Here is a 21899-nt window from a genome sequence, read left to right as displayed (position 1 = left end):
AAACAACAACAATGATGACTGCAGAAAACTTATTCAGAAGGTTCTCAGTTATGAAAATATATGAAAAAAAATTTCAGAATATTCTGCATAAAAACAGAAGAAAAAAAAAATTTATCTGCTTGTGAGTATTCTGCTTTATAATCATTATTTCGTACTAATCCTATATATACTATACAAGTTAAAACGGGGAGGGGGACTCTCAGAACATTCCCTTCCAAAAACAATATAATTGAACAGAAGCAACGGTGTGTAGAACAAAACAAAACGTCTTCTGCATCTTGTGTGAAGAACTCTTAATGGAGGGTGGTGACACTCATCCCATCCCTACAAATTGCCCCTAACAAAATCTTACACATTTTACTCCCACCATCAAATATACACACCCACTGAAAGGGAAAAAATGAATGCTGAAAAATGGTATGGTAATGAACTTCTACCACTTCAAGATTATAATGCGAGAATTCCTCGGGTCTAGACAGAGCCTATCATTCCTGTAAAAATTGGAAGGCCGGGTTTTCCGTAAGTTCCTCTGCTGACCTGACATGCATAAATTCCTTCTCTTGCAAAGAGCTTAACAAGTCATCTACCGAGAAGGGAATGCTGTACCAAGGAGAAAAAGATCAGGATGCGGTCAGTATTCCAGTTCATCATGAAAAAAACAACAAAACATTGTGTAAACACATTTGAAATGGCTTTTCCTTTCACCTCGAGTTATCATCTAGCAGGAAGGCACTGCTTTCTGCATCATTAGAATCCTCTGTCATTAATACCCGCATATTGGAGAGGACCTGTATAAAGGTACAAAGACCAACAGTTAGTTATTCTGAATCGAACTCAAGGCTATGCAATTCAGTAATGCAACAGACAAGCAACTGCATGAAAAGTTCACATTAAATAACTATTTGGGCACCCATCTTTTATTGTTCATGTGAAGTCATATCCAAACACAGTTGTCTAGACATGCCCCGAGGTAAATCACCGCATAATACATAAACCCAAGAACTAAATGTATACAGGAACAAGTACTAATGGTTATATATATGTATGTATACATACATATATATATATATATGTATACATACATACATATATATATATATACATACATACACATATATATATATACATACATACATACATATATATATATATATATATATATATATATATATATATATATATATATCACGGTAAACTAATTCCTTGAACTTACATCTGCAGAGACGCTTTTTGTATTGTACTTGTCATCCCAGTACTGAATGCAAATTCTATAGAGCTGCTGGACACTAAGAACCTGCAGGAAGAAGGAACCATAAGAGACTGTTAGATCCAATCAACCACCCCTCACCAGGAGCACAATACGACCAATCTACTACCCCTCCCAATAACAAACCTACTGAGCATTAATTAAAACTAAGACCCACAAACACACCACTTCCAGCAATAAACACAGACAAGAGGGTGCAAGTCAATGTGATCTTACTGGGCAGAGATCGTTCACAATCTCATCATATGAAATCCTATACTTCTGAAATATCACCTGCATATAACAAGAGAGATTGTAAAAAAGACGTTTAAACTACCAAGTAAGCTTCTGAGACTGTAGCAATAAAAGTTTAAATGATTGAACTACGAGATAATGGTCTAACAATATAACCTGTTCATCACAATATATTCACGCAAATCAAGTTCATCCATAACTATCTGCATCAGCAGTTATTTTGTTGAGGTGGCACAGAGGATGGAGAGAGAGAGAGATGGATCAAGGGAGCGGTCTATATGTCTGCAGAAGCTATGGTGGGACTGATCGAAGGTAGAAAGCAAGAGAGGTAGGAAGAAGCAAGGGGTACCCCTTGTGTTGCTGGAAGCTGAAGCAGCAGACCAAAGTGGAAAATAAGAGAACAGGATGCGGGAGGAAGGAGCAGGAGAAAATGACCTCATTGGCAATGCTTTGAAGTGGTGGCCAAAGTGAAGATGAGAGTAAGAAGGAAAAGTGAAGAGGGAGGAGAGAAAGGATGAAGCAGGTGAGGGACCATTGTCAGTGGCTGCACTGCATGACAATCCAAAATGCAACTGAAAACTTGCAGGCAACCAAACATGTGCAACAGGACTGCTTACAGCAAATGCTTTTGCAAGCTGTCTAGTTGTAAGCAACCAAACAACCCTTTCAATTGATTATGTACACAAGCCAAAAATAGCAGCCAGGAAACAACTGGTTTTATAAGAACATCATAGGAAACATGTTCCTAGGATTTAAGATTATAAAGAGAACTCACATCTTCTGGTTAAGCCACTATGATTATTTAAACTAGCCCAAAGTATTAAGTACTAAAAACTGGCCTGCACAGTTCAGTTGCTGGATCCTTTATAAAAACTGGCCTGCACAAGTAGTATTTTATTTATCCAAACAAGCATGACATGATTGGTTGTACATGTTAAGGTCATGGGAGGTCAATAGATAAGATTCCAAAGCAAGATACTATTGTGCTCGGTTATATTTTCTAATAGAGTAAAACAGTAAACAGTAAACAGTAAACAGGATGCAAGTTAAAAGTTAACTTCTTAGCTGCATAATTTGAAATCAATATTGCATGATTAGAAGGCATCTTATTTGTTAATATAGCATTCACATGGATCTAGATAGAATTCATTGCAACTGCACAGCACAAAACATGGCTGCCTTATGTCAAGATGTTATATTTATAATTCAAGTATAAAGCTAGCTTCTTAAATGAGAGAGTATCATTGCCCTGTGCTACAGATAGAAATAGAAATTACTTACCAAGAAACCAACAGCTTGTCTAATGTGCTTAAGTTCATCCCAAGACAAACCTGTGTACTGAAAGGAGAATGAATATCAGATACTACAGGGACTAAATATTCCTTTGAACAACTGCATTGAACAACCGCAACGAACATTTATACCTGAGGTTTTGTTTTTGTACACCATAGTTCCAGTTCACCTAGACCAGATTTCACATACTCTCCGTTGCTAAAAGAGCAACACTCACGACGAAGAAGCAGACTGCAAAGCAGTAAAGGAATTATATTCTAATCACCTACTACACAAAAAAAAATATCAAACAGTCACTAACCTGTTAAAAACTTGTACGTTGATGAATGAGAAAATTTGCGTGTACATCTTCTGAATTAGAACAAGAGGTACCTGAAAAACAACAGATTTAACTTAAAGTTCTATGATGGACTCCCAAAAGGTACAGTTTTACTTCATTTTAATTAAGACATCATACATAATTTTCTTGCATTGTTTTAAGGAGGTTATCGAGTCTCTCAATGATGTTCTGCCAATGGTTCCCTTGTGTCTGACGAGGTGAACGCCCAACACCTCGCAGCATACTTGCCCTTGTTGTTCTTGGGGCCTGAGTATCAAGATCAATAAAATAGCAATTGAGATGTGCTTATATTGTCAAAAGATTATAATAATTCATCCATAGAAAATATGATGACAGAGAAGCATTCCAGAGCAGAATTTAGGAGAACAGAACAAGGTATACAACAAGTAATTTGTTTCAAGTGTTGGGTACTCCATGAATAGCTCACACATTAAGTAATGACTTCTACTCTACGGTAAAGGATCAGAATTTAACATCATGAAATGTTCCACCTAAACGTTGAGTATGTTGTAGAATTATAACTAAGAAATGATCTGACAACATACATGTACTTATTTAAAATTTGATTAAACAGACTTAAGACAGTGAAAAGTCGTCCAAATTGACGAAAACAGGTTTTGACTGTTGGCAATATTTAGAGGACAAACAGTCAAATTGGTAAACGAAATCCCAAATATCAAAAAACTATTAGTATCAGCACATTAGAAGCAAAAAATGTTCCATCTTAAACTAATTAATATGACACAACTAAAAAAAGAAAATTAACTCAAGGTTCATACCATTAACTCCAATTAGTTATTAAACATACTTTTCATCTAACATTAGTTATTAAACATACATTTTATCTAACAGACATGTATTTGTGGCAATACTCTATACCTGGATGCATAACGATAGCAAGGAAGATAAATCCTTTTTCACATTATCACGGATAATTCCATATATCTTCTCCACATAAGCTGTTAGCTGCTGCTTGAAAAGCAAGGCAGGATACTTTGCCTCAACTTGGCGCACAACAGATAGTCCATCCACAGCAAGGCTTACAGAAGATGAGGAGCGAAAACTCTAGCATTCAGTAAAAAAGAAAAAAGATTTGTATTAAACATAAGTATCACAGATGAAAGCCAGATGCAGTGGCCCAGGGTAACAACTCAAGATAACCAAACATAATGCAAGAGATATTAACAGTTTTTGCATACTTGAGTCATTCTCCCAAAAAATGATGTTGGCGCAGGAGGTTTTCGTTGTGCAGTACTCCCAACTGCACCAGCAACTTTAAGACTTCGTTGCAGCAGGAATAACAAAGTAGAACCATTTGATAGCCAGTATGCAAGATGGTCATTGTCATGCTCATCCTGCACAGAGATCGAGAAAGTCTGCGATCAGATGACAATCAATGTAGAATCTAGAAATTGTAGGATGGCTAGCAACAAAACAAGCAAGAACTGTAAGTTCAATTGTATGAGCTATTGTCAATGACCATCACTTAGAAGCAACAAAGGACATGATTCCAAAGTATGCATTAGCCTTGAGACTTGACAAAGACACTAAAACTTGAACGAGGAGATTGTAACATCTCTAATAGTGCCATATTGAAAGTGGGAGGAACATTCTGTTGTTTAAGGCTACATTGGACTTTGGTATTAACTTGGGATGCGGTTATAGGCTCATCAAGCTACTGTGTCAATTTTTCCATCAGGCAGGATGATGAAATACAACTCCAAAATAAAAAAAAGAAACAATACGTAAGCCGTCAATACATTGGCAATAACAATATGTCATTATGTAATGATAAGAGTCGGTTTCCTTGCAAAATAATCAGTGGAAATGAATTTTCCACAAAAAATATTTCCATCAAAACTAAATAGAATTGTTGAGATCATAGAAAAAGGATGAAAAGGCTAGTCTATTCTTTTATTGATGCTGCAAATGCAGAGAAAAAGTAAAGCTTTGTCTCCTTTTAGAAAACAAAGAAATAATGCGAAGAATATTTTGGAAAAATTTTGATTTCATTCTCCAAACTAGAAAAATCTGTAAAAAAAGCCATAAATTTCCTAGAAATCTGAAAAAGAACTCCCAGATATTTTTGTTTCTTAACCAACCAAGCAACAGAAAAAGTAGTTTTCTGAGAACCAATTCCATGAATTTTCCACCTTAAGTAGTTTGCACAAACGGAGAGGAAAGAAAATGAGGAAACTTTATATGTCACTTGTTATATTCAGGAAAGAAAATGAAAAAAAAAGCATGTGGACTGATCCTGCACAAATTACCTCAATTGCAGAACCGATCATCTGTATAAGATGATCAAAAACACTAGTCTTTTCTGCTTCAAATGATTTCCAATGAATAAGACATTTGTAGATTGTGAATGCAGATACTGGCTTTCCTTCACTAAATCCGATATTTTTAGAGACACAATTAATAAGGGCATCAACATCTTCCTGCATAATAAAAACATCTACCTGTTAAGACAAAAGCAGTGCACCTAATAGATTGATGATTTGTGTTCTATTTACATATACCTGCTGCCTCTCGATGGAGGGTCTATTTAACTTGGTACCACCATTTGCATAATCATTGACAGCAGGAGGTGCACTCTGAACTTCCTAAACAGATTAATGTTGTTATGATACAAATCATACAGGACAAGTTTTGTATGTATATGAAGCAAACTTAACATATTGAACTTATTGATTGCACAAACCTTAGGCTCTTGGAAATCATGGTGACCATTTTCCAAATTCTGCTTCAAAAAGACAAATGGAATGATGCTATATCATACATACTAAAAGAGTCAAACAAATGATCCTTGTTGGAAAATAAATCAGTACCTGATTGGTAGGAGTGACTGGAATTGATAAATGTTCTGACATGCGTTTTATTGGTGAATGCAACATAGCCTGCTGCCGAAGAATCTGATCCTCTGACTCCAGGTTAGATAGTTTCTCTTGAAGCCTGTCCCCAGATCAAATAAGATTATACAATTTTGTTAATTTAATCCACTAAACTAAGGGAAGATAACCACATAAGATTTAATAATATGTAGATTTAACATTATAAGATATCAAATCAGAGGAGATATATACTCATATCCCTAAAAACTTCAACAAAGTAGGACCTTTCAATTGCATTGTTGAGGTTAACGATCTTAGATTCTGCCTCCGTTGCCTTCTTCAGCCTTTCCTCACTAATTCTGCTTGTTTCTTCATACTTCTTCTCAGATTCATCAATCTTCATTTCAAGAGAACTCACCAAAGCCTACATATTATGAAGTAATAAATGATTCCATAATCAATTGCAGCTATGTCAAATGCATTTGAATCCAACTAAAGAGTTTGCTCTGGCAGTAAGAAATTAACTGAAGAGATACAAACCCTACTACATGGATCATCTCACCTTAAGCTTCTCATTCTCATCCCTAAGCTTATCCATAAGAACTGTATCAATAACTGGGATTTCTTTAACGACAGGAACTTGTTCAGCAGCCTGCTTGGCAGCCTCCTGTTCTTTTACTAGCAAAGCTTTTGTTTCATCAAATTTTTGTTGCATCTCCTGCAAAGCAGCTTGCAGTTTTGCATTCTCCTGTGTTTTAGCTTCTTCCATATCCGCCTACAAGAAAGAGAGAGAAAATTTCTTTAAAGTCAAATTGCCACAGACATGTCCCTGTGAGTAAATACATGTAAATATGAATGCATGCACAAATGTATTTAATTATGATCTCCAGAAGCCTAGATGCGAGGTGCATGTGTATCATATATACAGACATAGATGTTCATATGCTAAGGTCTCTAGGAGCCTTGGCACAAGGTGCATGCCTAATTGAAGCAATGTTACTCCAAATAAATAAATTATAAATCATCTACACAAACAGAATTTAGATGTAATTATCATTCACCAATATCCTTTTAGCTCAGTAATTAAAGTGTTATTGACTTAGTCAATAGTGAAATTTGATAACATAAGTGGTAAAAAAGAAGAGGAAAGTAGCAAAGTCCGAAAAACACTAAGTAAAAAAGAAAAATAAAAGTAAAGAACAGAGAATAAATAGAGAACAATGAACTAATATACCCAATTGTTTAACCTCTTCTCTTCTCAAAGAACTGATGATATATACCTTCACAAATAAAATAAACATGATCTCTCGCATCTCATAGATATCATCTTGTGTGATAATCATAGACTAACATTATAGTACTCATTTGTGGCAATGCTCAAAATTTTAACTACATTGCACCTCAAGACTTCAATAACAGTGTATATATGCATATATTATGTGAATATACTACCTTTAAGATTATAGGTTAAGTAGAACAAAACCTAGATCTCTGTATCACTAAAGTTCAACCAAAGTGCTTGCAGGAAATATGAAAGGTCACAGCTGATGAATTTATTATTATTAATTAGCTTACATGGTTGTAAGAATGGTTTGAAAAGTCATATTAGTACCAGAACCCAGTCAGACCAGTACATATGCTTAGCAGTTAACACCTATTTGAAAAATATTAACATTGTATAATCTTGGTACAGGGGTGGTACCATGATACAGCAACATGATATTACGCAGCTAGACTGGAATGGTAGTCAATACACCTCAGAATACCACAGTGTACCTAGTTCCTTTGTTATAAGAAACTACTACCTATCAATCAACTGATTTCTAGTGAAACTAGTTGCCCTTCCCAATTAATTTTTTCATGTTGATTTTCTTTCTGTACTAGAAGTTAGTTCACTGAACTTTCTATGTGATCTCAATCAGCATTTTAGACAGCAGAAAACTAAAACTTAGAGACTTTTTCTTTCCATTTCTAACACTATAATGAGGATTCAAGTTTCAAGTTTCAAAAAAATTAGACTTACTAAACTTAGAATTTAGAAGAATATTATAGGAAATTTAAAGATTAAGGAACAAATAAAATTGACTTATTTATGACATCCATTTCCTGTAAGTTCAATACTTTCTGATTTCAGGATATCACTAGATGAAGCATAATGACTTTTACAAGACACTGATCTGATAAATTTATAAATAGTCACTTGGCTCCCGTAGATAGTATTTAACATTAAACATCACAAACACATTTTAACAATTTTAATTAGAATATTACCAAGAAACACAAAAGCATGACACAAAAAAATACCGGTACAGCTAACGTGATTTTGGATCTATAGACAGTCAAGATATAAAATTCACAGGAAAGGCCACCATGATTTCTATATTTACCCGTATGCGTTTCTCCAGCTGTAGACGCCATGTAAGTTCCTCAACTTGCTTTTCTAACTTATTTTTAGCAGCTTGAAGGGCACCGGTTTCTCTTGCAGCCTACCAAAAAAGAAAGGAAAAAGTAAGCAACAATAAGTGCATGATTAATCCTACAAGACAAAAATTGTCTGTACCGTGATAAAAAAAATTCAAGATATCATTCTCAGTCTCAGTTCTTCTCTTCATCTTTTCCATTTTTGATCTTTCATTGTTGCTGCTATTTTGTTTTAAAATAATTCTAATTGATTATCCGCAACACATCACTCATTTGATGCTTCACTCTTAAGAATTTATCACAGCCATTTCCCTCATTGTTGCATTTCATCATCTTTAACTTCTTCGATCAAATTTGTAAGCTATTTTGCAAGAAAGCAAGCAGAATTTTATTTTCACATTGATTTTCCCATTCTTAGGATTGCAAATCCCAAATTCTCACATACGTAAGTAGTAAAGATGTCACAGGTTAGCAAAAACAAATATGGAGCTCAGGACCCAAACACATCTCAGCATCACACAGACAATATGCTTGATCTCCAACTTCTAACTCCAACAACATTCCCTGGTACCATCTAACTATCTACATATCCCTGATCACCCTAGAAACAGTGTCTCTTCTTTTTTCCCACTTCCCTTTCTCCATTTTGATTGTTTAACTCTTGCTGTTATGTTGTATTAAAATATGCCAACCTATTTTCTGCAACATCTCATTTGATGTCTCATTCTTGCCAATTTGTCATAAAACCATTTTCCTCACTGCTGCATTCCATCAATCTGAACTTATTTGATTAGATATGCATACTAACTTCGCAATACAGCAAGCAGAATATTATTTTCATATTGAATTTGCCACTCAAAATCACAAATACCAAATTCTTACGTAAGATATACAACATGATGTAAATGGAGCTCAGAACTCATAAATTTACGTAAGATACCAAATTCATATTAAAGCTGTCACACATTAGTAACAACAGACATGGAGCTCAGAACTCATAAATTTGTTAATGTAGTACAGGCAGTATGATTCATATTGACCTCTGGTCATTCCAACACATTTCAGGGATCATACGTACACAATATGCTTCATATCTAGCTTCTGCTCCTTCCAACACATTTTAGGAATCATACATATATCTACTTGTTATGCAGATTTTTTATTATTTAGTGCTGAATTTCAATTCTAGACAATTTAAAATTGACATGAAGTTGGTTTCATAGAACACTTGGCAGGAAAGTGTCAGATTAAATATGGAGAGGAAGATAGGAAAGTTGCATCAAGAAGTTATGGTAATCAATAAAAAAATAAAATACCTCTAATGTTCTCCTGAAGCAAAGGTAAGTTCAACAAATCTCTTAAAGAGAAATTCACTATACCTATGTCTAGCTCTAAAAGGAAAAGACTTATGATCTAAGCTTCCATATGGCCAGGAAACACACAACACTAGTTTCATAATCCACTCTAGGGAACATATCTAGCACTTAGACTAGAATAGCCCCCTCAAACAAAGATGACTTAGAAACAATCAGAATCAATTAATTTGCTCTTCTGTATCAACTATAATTAGAGCTTAATAATAAGAAACTTCAGGCAACATATATTAATCAGGCAAATTAACCTCCTATTCAAAACGTCAATGATAACAAAAGTACATGAAATGTTCAGTAAAAGTTTTACCATTTTTAATTTCCGCAGTTCACTTCTCGCAACTCTTCCTCTCCATGAACATTGAGTAGTGATTGCTGCTTTCTTCATTCTTGAATAATGCAAACATGCCAAGTATTGGCGGCATCGACTCTAGAAAAAGAAACATGATAAAGAATAGGAAGAAAGGTTTAGCATTTTGAACAAGTACAATAAACAAACAAAAGAGATAATGAACAAATAGAAAAATGAAGAGAAATTGGTCTATGTAATCCTGTATCAAGATTGCATAGACCATTAAGACATTATCCATTATTAGTCAGCTGCAGTTCATCAGAACAACGAAGATTACTCAGAATGAAGCCATACATATCATGATGGTAATTTAATCATTATGCGCATGTGATTATATGAAAGTATGCATGTAGTGTCAGAAGAATTCCAGTTTTCCATAACTGGTGCAAAGCAATCCATTCATTTCTTCAGTATTTTACCTGAATAATGGTTGCAGCTTTTGTCTGTTGCCTGAAACGAAGCTCCTTACGAGCAGTCATCCCACGTAAACCAGCTTGAATTGTGATAGATGAATATAACAACTCCTTGTAAGTTTTTCTTGCAAAATGCACACGAAAATATGTCTGAATCCTAAGTGCAGCAGCTTCTTTCCGCTTGATCTCATAAATTTGCCTTGCATGTTGTCCTTCAAAGTAAAAAAGAGAATACATTACCTTACATCAGCTTGAGACAAAAACCTGTATATATGTTAGAGAAATGAAAACAACAAAATTATTAATACCATTAGTCATAACTGGTACAAGCATATTACAGAATGAGTACCTCTGCATATTGTTTGAATCATTATGGCAGACTTTTTCAGCAAAATGAAACTTCTACGGGACAAGTATGATCGAACTTTTCTTTGAATTAAGTTAGCAGATCTCCCTAAGACTTCATTTCTAAGGGCATCAAGTTCAGCCATCTGTCCAGCTCGAAGAAACACCTTCGTCTTTCCTATCTGAATGGTGAAAATATTAGGACAATCTGTCACTGCATAATCTAATTAATACTTAGTAGTACCATTTAGCATAGAAAATTTAATGACACTCATAATTTAAGGGTCCTATTTATGTAACCATATTTACAAGAACTTACAATATTGGAAAAGCATATTTTCATTTACTACAGACAAAGGTACTATGCCAACTGAATAACAACAGTCTTCAATAATGTTTGTCCACAAGCCAAAAGTGAAATTAGAATATACTTTAATTGTACTTATCAAGAGCTATAACTCTTCTTATATCAGTTGGATAATTTAAATACTTGCATAATCATCTTAGATATATCAGAGGACATAAATTGTACATGTGAGACCAATGTCAATAATCTACATACCATATTTAGAAGATGGAGGACTAACATGGGAAGAGTAGAGATGGGGTTACAAGAATTCATAATCACACATACCACAAATCTGATATTGCCCATAAATATGAATAAATATACACAGAGAGAGAGAGAGAGAGAGAGAGAGAGAGAGAGAGAAATTTAGTGGAACAGATAAGATTTAAATCACTGCTCTAACAGAAAAAGTAAACCTGATTAAACATCCAATTATGAACTAGCTGATCATCTTTCATGCTCTTGCCAACAGTTGGTGATAACTATGTGACATGTTAGTTCTAGTTGTCAAGGAACCATTAGAAGGCACATCTAATTGTTGGGAGGATCCAATATCTAAGGGGTCTAAGAAATTAGACCTTTAGTTTGCTGCAGAATTATTTGACTTTGGAACTAGCTTGTGCCTTGTCAAGTTCTGACAGGGGTATAACTCAAGTGGGAGAGTTCCACTTGCGACTGATGCCACAAATTAGACCTTCAAATTCCAGGTGGCATTGTCAGAAGTGGAGAAGCTCCACTTAACAGCATTCAACTGTGTATAACTTCCTAAAATTAAAAGACTTAGAGAAGTACTCCATGAGATAAGAGATAAGACTTAGAGGACTCATAAGACATGATCCTTAATGATGATGGGACTAAAATATGTTGAAATGTGACACTATCATGAGATAAGATCTATGAACCCCCATGGAATCTGTTGACATTATAATCCATAATCCTACAATTGTGCATCAGAGAGTATTGGTTTCTTAAAAATATTGTCCCTGAGCCCGGTATCAGATTGTGGGCATTCTTATTGACTGTTTGATACAGCTGTAAAATTATTTCATTAAATTAACACAATGATTAAATTGTTCCACTGTTAACAGATAAGGTAAGCAAGCACTTGATCAAGCTACTATAAGCAGGAAAGTTGATAACCTTATTACAATGAATATTCCCATGATCAAGGTCTTCAATTTCAAATAATACCGTTCGGTACGGATGGTACGTACCGGTCCATCAGCAGATCGGATACCGGACAATATATATATATATATATATATACTGAACGGTATACCGCTCGGTATACAGTACCGTACCATACCATACCGAGCGAATGTCGAAACTCTGGTATGGTACAATATTTCAATCCTTGCCCATGATCATTGTTAATATTAATAAAGGTACACTCCAAATAAATAACTATCAACTAAAAAAATATAAAAAATCCCCTAGTCAGAACTATTATGATAACATTAGCTTCAGAGACTAGATAAATTACTCAAATACTAGTATTTAAAGCTTATTTAATGGATGACATCCACATATTATAAACATATGTCGAAAACACTAGTGACGCATCATTTTCAAACTATTGAACAGTATGGCACAATCATCAAGCCCTCATTTCAATTAAATATAAAAGCTTATGCCTCCATGCATGGATTGCCATGACAGCTGGTGCCTCCCATGTGCTGGTAAATCTCATGCTGACATATATTCGGCAGTGAATATTTGTACTGGGCTAGTATGTGTGGCTAGGCATAAAATTAAGTTAATGGTGTGCTTTCAAGGGGATGTAGATTTATAAAGGTCAATAAGTCATAAAAATTGGCAATTTGGAACAAGACTTTTATCTGTTCTCTATGTCCTTATTTTTCTCCCATTTAATGTCCCCAGTACATCAAGGAACAAAGGCATGGTGAGACAATTAATTCCTTGACTCAATGTTGTCTCATGTTATTTTGATGTTCCAAGCTTCAATTAGTATCTAAACAAGTTGTATTTTTGCACAGAATTATTATAATATTATCTGACTGACTACTAAATACAAATTTACCAACATTAACTGCAGAAGCTGCATAGCAAGTGAAATAATTCCATTATTTGAAGTTAGTTTACCAATTTAGTTTAAAATTTTTGACAAGCCTAGTTTTTCCAGAGGATGTGTAATTGTTACCTTTGTTTAACCTGAGAGGACATCAGCCAATGGACTATGTATCATGGAACCTTTTATTAATTGAGCTAATTATGCTCAGTAGTCTTTAGGTCAGCAAAGTTTTCTAAAGCCAGTAATAATGTGAACTGGAAAATTTATGGCAGCACACTGGGGGTAGCAGGCTCAAGAAAATTTGTTTGTTATATCTTTCCATTGAAACAATGACTCAGTTTTTATGAAAGAAAAATAATAGAAAACAAATAAGTTGCAAGTTGCTTTCTATTTTTTAATTGTACCTGATAGCCTTTGAGATTCACTTTTCCTAACAACTTCTTTGAGACAGCTACCTCATCACAACTGCCATGAGAAAAATAATATCGGACTAAGCAAATCTCATCATCCAGACAATATTGGGTTAATTGTACTTTACCTTCCATCGAAAACTTCAGGTGCAAGGATGCCAAAACGGTCTATGAATTCATCAAATGTTCGTCTAGTTGGATATCCAGCACAACTTATCCTAATTGCCTCCATCACCCCCTAAATCAAGGAGAAAAAAATGATAGATATTGGATGCTTACTATGTGAAAATCAGCAAAGCAAGATGCAAACTTAATATAAAATCCTACCCCACAACGTAGCTGCTGGAGAACATTATGATTCTCATAAATTGCTGGCTTCAGAAGATTATTTGGTTTCACACAACGAATATAGTGTGGCTCAGTGGCACTTAGAGTTTCTAGCAGAGCCTGTAATTGTTGCTGCATAGTTGCCAGAAATCATGAATAAGTAATTTGAAAGATAGATGCACTACCTAAATTGAGAAAAAATACTGTTGTACCTTAAATCTAGCGCCAATTGATGAAAATTTTGAGGATTTTGATGCATCCTCAGAGAGAGGAGGAAATAGGCTTGAAACAAAAGAACATTTAGAGGCCATCAAGAGTGCCTGGTGCTCAGCAACAACATAATCTTTGTTCTTGTCCAAGAAAAATTCTGTCTGGTAGGTGACCTGGATGAGGAAAAGTAATTTCAAACTTTTATTATTTGCAAGCATTCTTGTTTGACAATCATAGTGAATAAAAAGGATAACATTAATTAAAGTACTCACATCACCAGCATAGTGGGAAATTATAAAATCAGAGCGTGATAATTTTGGCTTGCTGAACCGCTTATTGTTTTTGAAGGACTGGTACAACTTCTGAGCAAATGTTTCATGCGTTGATCTGGGTAACATGCTGCATAACAGAATCAAGAAAATGTTGATATCAGTCAAACAGAGAATAATTTTTATTAATGCAAATGCACTAGTAGACAAACAGAACAAAGACCAAGTTCAGCTGACATGCCCATACATACCAAGCTTCATCAAGAAGAGCAATTATTCCACCAGGTTTCTGAAAGTCAATAGTCAAATATCATGATTAGATAAACCTAGTGAAACCAATAATACATGAGGAATGCATGTATATAATGATAATCATATGGCATATTTATGTTCAAATTTTCAGGTCAACCTTTCTAAGGGATGTCAGTGATTAAACCTGTGAAAGTGCTAAAATGTTTACGAAAAATTTTTAATATTCATGTCACACTTCCATGTCTCCTCTGAAAACATTGAAACAGAAACAAGAAGCTGCAGAAATAAATGAATATTACAAACAGGGACCTATCGACCAAACAAATATCACGTGTCAATTTTAATAAATGAAGAGATAGGATCAAAGCTTCGTTACAACATCAAAATATCATCAGAGAAATATAAAAAATTAATTCCCAAATAAATTGAATCTTGACAATTTAATTCCCAAATTTAAACTATGGAGCCAATCAACAACCAACTAAATTTTAAGGTCAATCAATACGTCAACAGCATCTTTCTGATGAGCCAAGTATATATTTTTTTATCTTAATGATAATAGCACAACTTCCCTCCTAATCCTTAGCTGCGTCCAATTCTTCTCTCTTCTTCTCCTTCTATAGACATATAACAGAAATCAGACAAACATTTGTCCCATGGCAACTAGATGCTCTCATAAATCATAATAAAACTTACTTGGCCATTTTGAGAGAGAATGGGAGAAGAATGTAAACCAAAATTGAACAATTTAATACTACCTACTTTGTGAGGCACATTCAATAACTGGTTGATAATATACTGCAATCCAATGCCTTTGTTTTCTAGAAATAGCTCCAGTTCCCAATAATTACTTCAAGTCCCAAAGCTACAGTTAGGTGTCCATTAATGGGGGCTACATTGATTGAGAACAAGGAGAAAAGAGCAACCACCCAACACCGTCATATCATGAATTCTGGGAATCAGCCTTTAAATCTTCATTTCCAGCACCAACAAAGGGTAGAAAATGAGGGAGAGAGGGAGTATCCTGTACCAGATTCTCTCTGAATTTTCATCTTAGGGTAATCTATGATCCTAGAACTCGTCAAATTTATTTTAGATATTTTCATTGTATAAGTAACAGTAAATCATGTAATAAGATCAATCATGGATGTTAATTGTTAATCTTTTCTTCGTTTGTCGACAATGTTACAGAAATCTCACCATGATGCTACCTTGTAGCCTCAAGAGTGCATTTAACTTCCCCAAAAAGTTTGCACTCAACAGTTTAATATTCAGCTACCTAAACAGAGACTACTTGGTCCTCTGTGGCCAATCAATGATACCAAGAATTGCTGCAGGATATTTTAATTAGAAAGGTGTGGTTTTTTTAATTAAAAAGACAATAACACATCTCCTAATGAAAACTAAGAATGTCAAGGATGAATAACTAAGTTCTTTTCCAGAAGGATAACAAAAAGTAGCTTATTGTTACCAAAATTCATTAGTATTATAATATATAAGCTGCTAAAAAAGGGTGAGGAAATTTTAATCCACTAAAACAGAATTAAAGACAAGTTCCATATTGATAGAAGAAAATATTTCTATATATGCATATATAGCACCATGAGAACATTCCCAATATGTTGCAAAAAGGCAGAAGAAATTCTACCAGTTGTTGTATGCATAAGTTACTTGCATCTCATCAAGAAGAAACATTAAAATAAGACCATTAATAATTGAAACCAAAGGTGGGAGAGAGATTGAAATGATGATATCTACTAGAAACTAACAGCTACTGAACATGTAATCAAACAAACCTTTTCGATCAGATCAAGAATATCCTGATTATCAACAAATTCAATGTAACTCCAATCGATTTCTTCTTTTGTATATTCTTCTTGCTCCATTTTAAAAACATGCTGCAATGGAAAAAAAGGAAATGAGTTAGAAAAACCTGTTATCAAGTACTGCTGTTGCTTGCAAGGTATAGCATGTCATCCATTTATTCAAACCTGGTTAAAATGTTGCTGCAATTTTTCATTTGTCAGATTGATGCAGAACTGCTCAAAGCTGCAAAATGTGAATGTATTAGAACTCAATCCACTTGCTACAAACTGATAAACTTTACAGATCATTCTTCATCAGAAGTGCATAATAGTGGTAAGAGGAGGACACTATATAAGAATCAAATTTTACAAGCCAAAGAAGAAAAAAAATGAACCAGAATTTTAAATTTCAACGAATCAAAGTTTTACAGATATCCTATGTAAAAGGCCACAATGTCATGATATGAATCCAGCTCACTCTTTTGAAAAAAGGAATCATATAGAGTTTCAAGCCTAACAGATTTAAGTTGCACGCTTAGCTTTCAGTAAATGTAGCAAAAGAATATAGTTTTACTTTTAGATTTCAATAGATGTAGAAAACATGGTCATATCTAAAAGAGAACACATCCAGTGAAAACTGAAAAAAGGCAAGTGTGCCTGCATCCAAGGCATATATGAAACTAAATTTCCAGCAACTGAGTTTGCTCAATTTTTTTCTGAGGCACTGAAACAGTTTGCTTAAAGTGTATTGTCAGATAGTCCTTTTAATGTATGTTGCCAGAGATTCTTAACAAGGAAGGGATGCATATGATCTAGCAAGAGCTACCGTAATCTCCTTGAGTCCCTTCTGAAAAGAATACGACAACAAGAAGCAAGAACAAGTAATTCAATATGTTCTAAATCTTAACTCAAATAGTATAAAAAGCAAAGACAAATTTTTAACTTATGTACTGATCTACGAACTAAAGTTACTAAACATAGCACAGAAAAATCAAATCACTCAACTAAAAGTGGCATCTAGAGGAAGGAAATTATCACTAGCAAATAGAGCACAGGGGCTCCAACCCAGATAGTTCACAACAAGATGTTGGCATACTTTACACAAACACAAAAGCATACCACTTAAGCACCTGTTTGTCTTGAAACTTTCAAAGCCATATATGTCCAGAACTCCAATTAAGTTCTTTGAATCAGGATCTTGACCAATCGAATTGTTGATTTTGTTTACAAGCCTGAATGTAAGAGAAAAGAAAATGTGATCAGTACCTGGTGAATGTATTGAAGGAAGTATGCGCTTAAATAGGATAATATTACAGGGAAGATAGAAAGTGAACTTAGAAGGCTAAACAAAGAGTATAGCATATTGCTTCAATAATTACCAATCAAAAAGTCGTGAATATATGATTTTTGCAAGGGCATCCCTACTAAGCACAGCAGCTGCCAAATCCAAGGTTTTTACTATGTTCTCATCACGGGTTACAATAACACGCGTACACAAAGAATCCTCGAGTGCATTTACATCACACCTGGGGAAATCCGTAAGCTGTCAACTACCACAATTGCATCCCACATGATTATGTACACTTTAAAATTCAACAAACATGTCACTCTTACATTAAAAGTTCAGCAGCAGTTCTCAAATGAAACCAAGATTTTTCATCTTTTGGCTGTGATGAATCTATTTCCTTTCCATCTGCAAACTCAACATTCCCTAAATGAAGAATAGCAGCCACAACCCGGAAAATGGCATCCTGAATGAAGAAAAAAATACATTAGGTATGGAAAAAAACTAGAATAAAAGGGTATTAGGATATTAGTTTCCTCTCTTATATAAGACAAAAAAATTAGAATACCTGTTCATCAGCAGTTATTCCAATAATATCCATAGCGTTTTTAGTTTCCAGGTACTCTTTTGCATCATCTACTCCATCAAGCTCATAGCACTTAGACTGGTTAAGATAGTGAAATGTTCTAGGACTTCCCAGTTTAAATCTTCCTATATCCTGATAAATAACATTTTAAATATTCAGTTAAGTATCAGAAATGCAAACTTTTGATAACTACAGCCAGTCAATATGATAACCAATATGAGAATTCCAATTAGAGCATGAACTTCTGAAGGACATCAATTGCACTAAGGAAAACAATCTTAATGTTCGGCATTTATCCAGTTGTAAACTTACTGAGGTCACATTTCGTCACCTGCAGTGACTATCACTTGCAGGTGTTTGGTTGCCTACAAGTAAACCACTTGCAGCATGAGTACATGCAACTAGACCCCTATATGTTGCAAGTGGACTTGCAAATTGAAGTGCTGCATGTTGCACTTGCAAGAACCCATATCTTGTCATAAGTGGGTTGGATACCTTCTCCATCCTCATACGGGTTGCCTCCTAACATGTTACCAATCCCCCTATCTCCCCTCCTCTACCTTAATCTACATAACCGCTGCTCCTTCCTCTTAAAGCCAACTATACATGCAAGCATCCAAACAGACCTAAAATTTCTGTATGCAGAATTTAATTTTTTTTCCTACGACTGCTACTTGCAGACATTTCCAGTTACAGGAAACCAAATGCCCCATACATGATATTGTGAATATATAGTTTTAAGGTTTTGTTATACAGACTGCAACAGTTGTCAGACAATCTATATACAGTTCACGGAAACATACAGTATCACTACACACAGGCTTAGGACAACTCAAAACAAAAAAAAAAAGCTAATCATCAAGAGGCTCATTACCTCTGGCGGAGCTGCACAAAGCATGTAAAAACAATGATAATTTCTCTCAGGATCAGATACTTGGCAGACCCGAGATCTCTCAAGAAGGTAAGTTCGAATGGCAGCTCCGGAGATCCTTCCACTCTGATCAAACTGAATCTCAACAAACTTGCCAAAACGACTACAAGTGGAATATCAAAAGAAGGAACAGTATTTAGTAACCATAATATGCATAAATGTGGATCTTATGAAATTAAGAGGAATATCATAACAGAATTTTCAGACCTTGAATTGTTGTTTCTAACTGTCTTTGCATTCCCAAATGCTTCAAGAACAGGATTCGACTGTATATGAAAAAACAATATACCACAGAGAAGGTTATATGAAAGAAGCAGAAGAAAGAACAACAAAATTTAAAAATAAATTTTAAACAAAGGATTGCACATTCAAGACTGACATTATAACCAGTCACAGGAAGGTATTTCACCTGCAACACTTGTTGCTCGACAGTTCGGCCTTCAGATGCAACTCTACCACCCATGTATGCAAGATACCGCATAAGCATTTTGGTGCTTTCTGTTTTACCTGCTCCACTTTCTCCACTTACCAAAATTGATTGGCTTACTCCCTCATTTATCATCTGCCTGATTCATTATGACAATTGTGTAATCAGAGAAAAAGATATCATTGGGAATCTTCTGAAGTTCATGGAGTAAAATAGTACCGGTATGCAGCATCTGCAACAGCAAATGGATGAGGACTTAGCTCACCAAAAACTGCCCCTTTGTATTGTTCCATCATGTGGCTATCATAGAGATGAGGCAGCCTTCGGAAAGGATTGACAGCGATCAATATGTTTCCAGTATAGGTCTGGTCATACAACTTTATTGGTTAGCTGCTCAACAATGCAATAAATGAATGGGGGAAGGACTATCTAGATTCTAGAATAAACAAGAAATTCAGAAATCAATGCATAAATCAAATATTACAAGTAATTTCATCTTAATGTACAACAAGTTAATCACGGAGAGGATGAAAGAGACCATGATCAGCTTAGTTTGTTCCAGAGAACTTACATAGATTTCATTCATGTCATATCTAGATCTTAAGTTCTGTAAAACTCCAGGTTCATGCAAATAAGCAAGCTTTGTCATGTCATCCACCCCACCAGGTGCGGCCTCAGGATCCTTAGGATGAACCTTCAAAGTTTTGGCAGTCACCTGCAGTGCAAATATGATATCGACGTTAATGCTTGAACATACATTTATATATTGTTTTCTACAGGGAAATAGGTTTTAAATTTCCTAATTCTAAATATTAGGTATATTAGTTCCACATAGTCATACTAAAATATCAAAAGAACAAAAACAGCTTCGGACCATCTTCAAAAGATATGTATATGTACCAAACTAACAGCATATAATCCTCTCTTGATTTCTAGGAGGACAGGTTATATGCAGATACGATTAATTAAAGTACCCACCGTCTTTCCAGAACTACAGCTAATGGTGATTTCGTCCCTTTTGACATCCAAAACTTCCCCATCTATCCAAGCCACATCAGGATCTTCGACCCAGACCTCAGATCCCACGGCAATATTGGGCTGGGTTGCCTGTCAAGAGAAATGCATTACAGTGTGAGAAGTATATATGTCAGTTGTTTCAACGTATGTGATTAAAACAACATGAATCAAGAATCGGGAATTGTTGGACATTCAAGCATCGAATCAAAGCAACGCATGCCATAGAAAGCCACAATCCAATCCAGAACGCTTAATTTTATCATCCATTCATCAAAATTGGTCATTAAGCTGAGTGCAAAAGCCCGGAATGCAATGCCTAAAAACATAAGCAACTTGAAAAATTTCTCGTGGAATTGGTGGCGCCTTGGATCCCAGAGAACACAGACAAAGCAATGGGAGAATAAAGAGTGCCTTTAAAGGCTTTGAACTCACTAGATTATTTTTCTTTCGAAAAGGATCGAAGAAGGGGAAAGCAAACAAGAAAACAAAACGATCATAAGATAACCGATCCAATACCATCTTCAGATCCCGACGATGTCAGAACCTCGAAAAGCTTCTCGAAGTCCTCCCGGGCCCTAATCAAAAATCCAAGCTTGCCGCCGGAGCCAGTATCCACTTCGTGCCCAAAGAATCAATCTTTCTTTACAATCAGGCCCTCGTCTAGCTCCTCGCCAACGCCGAGATCGGCTCGGACGACCAAATGCCCGTTCCGCTTCTTTAAAGTTTCGAAAGCGCTCCCACGGAGGCGACGGCCGGAAGAAGGAGGTGGTGGAGAGAACTTTTCTCTTGCCCTCAGGACGCCCTTGTCTCGCCGCCGCCGCTGTGCGCTCCGCCGACTTCTGTTCCCCCTCCTCTGTCTCTCTCTCTCTCTCTCTCTCTCTCCTATCGAGTTTCTTCTCTCTTCATTGACATGAAGGCAGACGTGACCGGTATTTACGTAATTAGGATCAAAGTTTGCTTCAATAAATGTGTTTCGGAATTGTCCATAACTAGCATTTTAATATCAGGATTAGCCCCAATGATTCCTGCCCCCTCTCGGCTATCAGGAAAAGTTCAATTTCCTTTTTCGCTTTCATTTATTTTTATTATAATAAGGAAGAAAATAATTGCATTCCACCGAAATAAAATTA

General features: G+C 35.3%; 1 protein-coding gene across 2 annotated transcripts; it reads right to left on the bottom strand.

The window, feature by feature from the left end:
- Positions 1 to 12: 12 nt before the first annotated feature.
- Positions 13 to 21661, bottom strand: LOC135623394 (myosin-8-like). 2 transcript variants are annotated; one of them, XM_065126316.1, is made up of 39 exons: positions 21286 to 21661; positions 20731 to 20859; positions 20324 to 20467; positions 19972 to 20117; positions 19735 to 19891; positions 19533 to 19591; positions 19269 to 19428; positions 18377 to 18526; positions 18138 to 18274; positions 17903 to 18049; positions 17654 to 17755; positions 16710 to 16767; positions 16515 to 16616; positions 14718 to 14755; positions 14470 to 14596; positions 14200 to 14370; positions 13988 to 14119; positions 13789 to 13898; positions 13655 to 13715; positions 10874 to 11051; positions 10531 to 10736; positions 10070 to 10189; positions 8356 to 8454; positions 6531 to 6743; positions 6253 to 6392; positions 5966 to 6089; positions 5839 to 5877; positions 5657 to 5740; positions 5405 to 5575; positions 4334 to 4489; positions 4014 to 4199; positions 3252 to 3380; positions 3096 to 3166; positions 2926 to 3025; positions 2783 to 2839; positions 1484 to 1540; positions 1214 to 1294; positions 706 to 788; positions 13 to 600 (listed from the first exon to the last, which is right to left on the bottom strand). In XM_065126316.1, the coding sequence occupies exons 1-39, from the start codon at positions 21286 to 21288 to the stop codon at positions 486 to 488; spliced, it is 4542 nt and encodes a 1513-aa protein (XP_064982388.1). In that variant the 5' UTR covers positions 21289 to 21661; the 3' UTR covers positions 13 to 485. The 2 variants fall into 2 exon arrangements, with proteins under 2 accessions (XP_064982388.1, XP_064982389.1); XM_065126317.1 differs by having other exon boundaries at positions 5657 to 5731.
- Between the last annotated feature and the right edge of the window lie 238 nt (positions 21662 to 21899).

The sequence above is a fragment of the Musa acuminata genome, chromosome BXJ2-9, assembly GCF_036884655.1.
Source record: "Musa acuminata AAA Group cultivar baxijiao chromosome BXJ2-9, Cavendish_Baxijiao_AAA, whole genome shotgun sequence".
Lineage (NCBI taxonomy): Eukaryota > Viridiplantae > Streptophyta > Magnoliopsida > Zingiberales > Musaceae > Musa > Musa acuminata.
The sequence above is the reverse complement of the archived record's forward strand: the minus strand, read 5'-3'. Positions and strand labels throughout refer to the sequence as shown.